The sequence below is a fragment of the Apodemus sylvaticus genome, chromosome 22 (genome assembly GCF_947179515.1).
Source record: "Apodemus sylvaticus chromosome 22, mApoSyl1.1, whole genome shotgun sequence".
NCBI classification, from domain to species: Eukaryota; Metazoa; Chordata; class Mammalia; order Rodentia; family Muridae; genus Apodemus; species Apodemus sylvaticus.
The window spans coordinates 54,401,844-54,406,791 of record NC_067493.1 but is presented as its reverse complement, the minus strand read 5'-3'; the positions used below and the strand labels follow the sequence as shown (position 1 = coordinate 54,406,791).

General features: G+C 51.7%; 1 protein-coding gene across 1 annotated transcript in view; it reads left to right on the top strand.

The window, feature by feature from the left end:
* Nucleotides 1–2,404: 2,404 nt before the first annotated feature.
* Tchp (trichoplein keratin filament binding) overlaps nucleotides 2,405–4,948 on the top strand; it is a 13,925-nt gene continuing 11,381 nt past the window's right edge. Inside the window, exons 1-3 of the mRNA XM_052168293.1 lie at nucleotides 2,405–2,604; nucleotides 3,216–3,400; nucleotides 3,664–3,874. Coding sequence (XP_052024253.1) covers nucleotides 3,216–3,400; nucleotides 3,664–3,874 — 396 coding nt within the window. The 5' untranslated portion in view covers nucleotides 2,405–2,604. The remainder of the gene's footprint in view (nucleotides 2,605–3,215; nucleotides 3,401–3,663; nucleotides 3,875–4,948) is intronic.

The window sequence follows — 4,948 nt, the reverse complement described above, 5'->3', positions numbered from 1 at the left end:
TACACATGTAGGTATATGTGTAAGTATATAAATATGCATGCACACTTGTGAAATTGATGAAACAGGTGGTTGGACCTGGCCAGAGTGTGTGTGTATGTGCTTGTGTGTGTGTGTGCACGCGCGCGCGTATGTGTGTGTGTACATGTGTGTGTGCATGTGTGTGTACATGTGCGTGTGTATGTGTGTATTTCTCTCTATGTGTGTGTGTAATGCTTGATCTTCTTTTTCTTTCTCCTTGGTTTCTTAGGACTTAAAAGAGGGGCTGGAGAGATGGCTCAGTGGTTAAGAACACTGGCTGCTCTTCCAGAGGTCCTGAGTTCAATTCCCAGCATCCACATGGTGGCTCACAACCATGTGTAATGGGATCTGACGCCCTCTTCTGGTGTGTCTGCAGGTATCGACAGTGTCAGCTACAGTGTGCTCACGTTCGGAGACCCTCCCCGGGCACTTGCCAGCCGAAGCTGATCATGTGCTGCTCCATTATCTGTGCTGACTCACAAATCCACTGCCACTCCCACATAACACATGCACATGCCATACATTACAGACATGCACTCAATTAAAACATCTACTGCTAACAAAAGGCCCAGACTTGGGCTGAAGAGATGGCTCAGCGGTTAAGAGTACCAACTGCTCTTTTGAAGGTCCTGAGTTCAAATCCCAGCAACCACATGGTGGCTCACAACCATCTTTAATGAGATCTGATGCCCTCTTCTGGTGTGTCTGAAGACAGCTACAGTGTACTCACATATAATAAATAAATAAATCTTTAAAAAAAACAAAAACAAAAAGGCCTAGGCTCTGAGGTCAGGCTCCTTGGTGAGTTTCTTGTGCTTGATGTCATCAGCAGGAACTGAACTCTTCCCTCATTCCTCTCGGATAGAGGCCATGCTGGGTAGATTTGTGCTGCTGCCTTGGGGCTCCACCCATATAACCACGCCCAGTGTCACCAATGTCATCTCCCCAGCAGATGTCCCCACATGCCACTGAATGGAACTGTGCCCTTTCACATGGGGTGGAGGTGTGCCGTGGCCACCTTAGAGGACTAGGGATTTACATTAAGCAGAGGGCACAGCCGGGGCGGGGAACCTGAGGGAAGAATGGAGGCCTGCGCAGCCCAGTGAGTTCCCGCTTCTCCCTTCACAGGAGATCTGCAGTAGATGGACAATCGTCACACACCATGTGCGTGACCGTGTCACTAGCATTGTGTATAGAGAGCAATTAGTAAACAAATAACTGTTTTATCTGCAGTTTATACACAGCAAACTGAACGCTCAGCCTAAGACACTCTTGGGAGTCCACAGAGACTCCTTCCCCGGTCGTTGGCTGTGGAGGGCCAACAATACTGCACGGCGGGCTCCATGAGACACAAGGGAGTGGAGGAATGGGAGAAAAAAGAACAATTGATCAGCCTGGTCTACAGAGTGAGTCCAGCCTGGTCTACAGAGTGAGTCCAGCCTGGTCTACAGAGTGAGTCCAGCCTGGTCTACAGAGTGAGTCCAGCCTGGTCTACAGAGTGAGTCCAGCCTGGTCTACAGAGTGAGTTCCAGGACAGCTGGGGCTACACAGAGAAATTCTGTCTCAAAAAACCAACCAACCAAAAAACAAACAAACCAAAAACACACACAAAAAACCAAACCAAAAACGATGGAATGTTAATCTATATTTTTACATTATTTTGGGGAGCACTATTTTAGTATTTTTTTGTAAAATAAAGTATCATTTTAATATCTTACATTATTTTAGGGATTGAACTCAGAGCGTTGAGCATGCTAAATATGCACAGTCTCTGAGTTCCTCAGATCTTTCTCTTTTTACTGGTATAGTTAATGCATAAGCATGCGCAACCACGTGAGTTACAGCTATTAAAATCTTGGTACCCAGCACCGATCTCAAGACTACAGTAGTTTACCAATGACTCGTTATTACGGAGGCCAGCGGTTCTCGGCCACCTTGCCCGTGGATCTCTGAAAATCATTTCTTCACTCTGGCCAGGGGAAGAGTCTCATGTGCTTTGTTTGAGAAACACGGATTTATTTCTCTTCTATGCAGTTCCCTTGTTTTCTGCCCTCCTCCTGCTCTTCCATCCCCCACTAACCCTCCCCTCTGCCTCCCCCTCCCCCTAGCTCTCCCCATTCCCGCCCACTCTCGCTAAACCTACCCCCACTCCTCCACCCTCCCCCATTAACCACTCCCTCTTCCCCCTCCCCTTCCCCGGTAACCACTGCCTCCCTCCTCTCCCCCTCCCCCCCCCCACCCGCCTTCTCCCCCCCTCCCCATAACTATCATCCTGACTGGGTCACTCAGGATTCCCCTACTTCGAGGACTAACAATTACTGTCGATTTCCCTCCAACCGCTAGGGGGCGCGCGAGAAAAAACACACCCGACATTCCTTTTTCCTAGAGAGCGGCGTGTGCCGCGCGGGAGGAAGTTTGGCCTTCGCAGTGCTCCGTCGTCCCACGGGCTGCCCAGCAACCGGCGAGGAAACGGCTGGCGTCCGTGCAGCGGGCGCCACGGGACCCTCGGAGCCTGCGGGCGCGTGATCGAGCCGAGGCCGGCGACCCTTCTCCGCGAACTTCGGGCGCCAAGCGCAGGAGTCAGAGGTTAGGCCGGGCTGAGGGGCGGGACGAGGCATCCTTGTCGCCGCGGGAGCTGTAAAAGATGTATGCCTGGCGCTTGGCACATACTAGTAATCTTTACATCGTTGTCTCGGGTTATTTTTGTTTGCTTTTGAGGCAGGGGATTTCTGTTTTTCCCAGGTTGGCTTTGAACTCCTGGACTCAAGTGATCTTTCTGCCTCGGCTTCCGAAGTACCTGGGACCGCAGGGGCGCCCCTGGGACCTGCTTGCCCCTGTAGTTTTATGCAAAATGTAAAAACCCTCGATTTCTTATCCCAGCTTTGTCAGGACAGTTTCTGTGTCCGCAATCTCCCTGGTGATGGCTGGCCACGGCTGGGCACAGTGCAGGTCTATTTAAGTTGATAATTTGCAGCCTTGGTGGCAAATCATCTAAAACATTCTGGCACGGGCCTCATTCTAAAAATTCGATCATTGGGTTGTTCTAGGTGTGAGTGTGGGTCTTAAAGCTGTGATAAAGGTGCAGCCAAGGGGCGAGTGCCATCAGTAGAGACAGGAGGCATTCGAGTGTGTGTGTGGGTTCCTGGCTTTACACAGCTGGCTCAGTTTCTGCCCACTGCTGTTTCCGTTCCCCTCAGATGGCACTCCCCACGTTGCCCTCTTACTGGCCCAGCCGGAGAGCCATGGATCCCCGCCAGCGCCAGCATCAGCAGGAGGAAGAGTTTCGGCAGCAGTGGGAAGAGAACAGCCGCTATTTCAGGACTTGGGACATCCACAACTCCAAACAGACTCAATGGAGCTCCAAAATCAACTACCAGCGCAGGCAAGTGTCTGTGTGTCCCACCGACTGGTCGGGAATGTAGCCTCGGGGCTTAGGGACTGTGGCTTGTGACAGTTTGAGTTATCTCCTGGTGATGGTGGCATGTGCAGGGGAGAAGTAATGTGCATTTTATTCTAAAACATAAACTGGATGCAGAGCCACCGACTTCTCTATAGGTGTCTAGCCCCGCCCCCAGCTTTGCATAGAAACTTACGTCTATCAAACTCTGACCCGATGTGACTGACCCCTGTGGGCTCCTCACCTAGCATGCACGCCTACCATTGTGAGAAGATGAAGGAGGAGAAGAGGAAGAATCTGGAGGTCCGGCGGGAGAGACTCAGGGAGCTGATGCTGGAGGAACAGGACTTGCTGGCCTCGGAGCTGGATGCGCTGAGGCTGAGCATGAGCCTTCGGGAGCAGAGACTCCGGGAGCAGCACAGGGACCTGAAGTCAGCCCGGGAAGAGCAAAGGAAACTGGTGACTACCCTAGACCGGAAGCAGGGGCGGGGCGGGGCGGGAACTGACAGTGGGTCTGTGGGGTTGTTCTCAGGTGCCTGGTCGATGAGATGGTCAGGTGACTGACTGGATCCTGGATGACATGGTCAGGTGACTGGATCCTGGGTGATGTGGTCAGGTGACCAAAGCCCCTGGGGAAGCACTCCCCCTCCAGGGAGGAAAGGTTTATGCTAGCTCCTGGTTCCCGAGCGATTATGATGAGCCAGCGACCAGTGGAGTTCAAGTCACGCACCCTCAGGAAGCAGACGACCTAGAAAGAGGGTTTGGCCTCTAGCCTTCAGAGACCCACCACAGGGGGCTGCTGCCTCTAGCTGGTTCCTCCACCCCTGAAGGCACCCTGGCTTCTCTGAATAGTGCCAGAAGCTGGGAAGCAGTTGTTTTTATTGTTAGTTTTGTAGTTTTGAAAGGTCTCACTGTGTAGCCCTGGTTTGCCTAGAACTTTGTGGATAGACTGGCTAGCCTGGCCTCAAAGTCCCAGAGATGTGCCTGCCTCTGCCTTCCAAGTGGTGGGATTAAAGGTGAATCACACACCTGGAGGAGAGCAGGCAGTTAAAGTGTGAGGCTGGGGATAGTTCAGATTCCGCTCATAGCAATGATCTGAACCAAATACGGTAAAATGCTACAGACTAGCACCAGCGGGGAGTGTAACCATGTTTTGTTGGCACTTTGACGATGTAGTCCAGGTTGGCCAACAGCGGCTGCCCCACAGCAGACAGACCACGAATCCAGCAGTTGTGGGGCCCACGAGGTTCTGTTCTCTCTGCACTCCCAGCCTGGTGCTGGAGTCAGGAGGATTTCTGCAGAACTTCTGGCTTTCCGTCTGTGTTAGAATCCTAAAGACGGAGGGAATTGTAACCTCGTGCTTTTCCACCTGGACTCTTTATTCCCCGAAATAACAATTCTGAGATTTCTTATGTATGAATAAATGCATAGGCCAATAGCTTTGGCTTGTTTCTGCTAGCTCATAACTCACTTATCCTGTTTAAACCAGCCTAAGGCATGCCAGTGGTTAGTTACTGATCCTAAGGTTCGTGT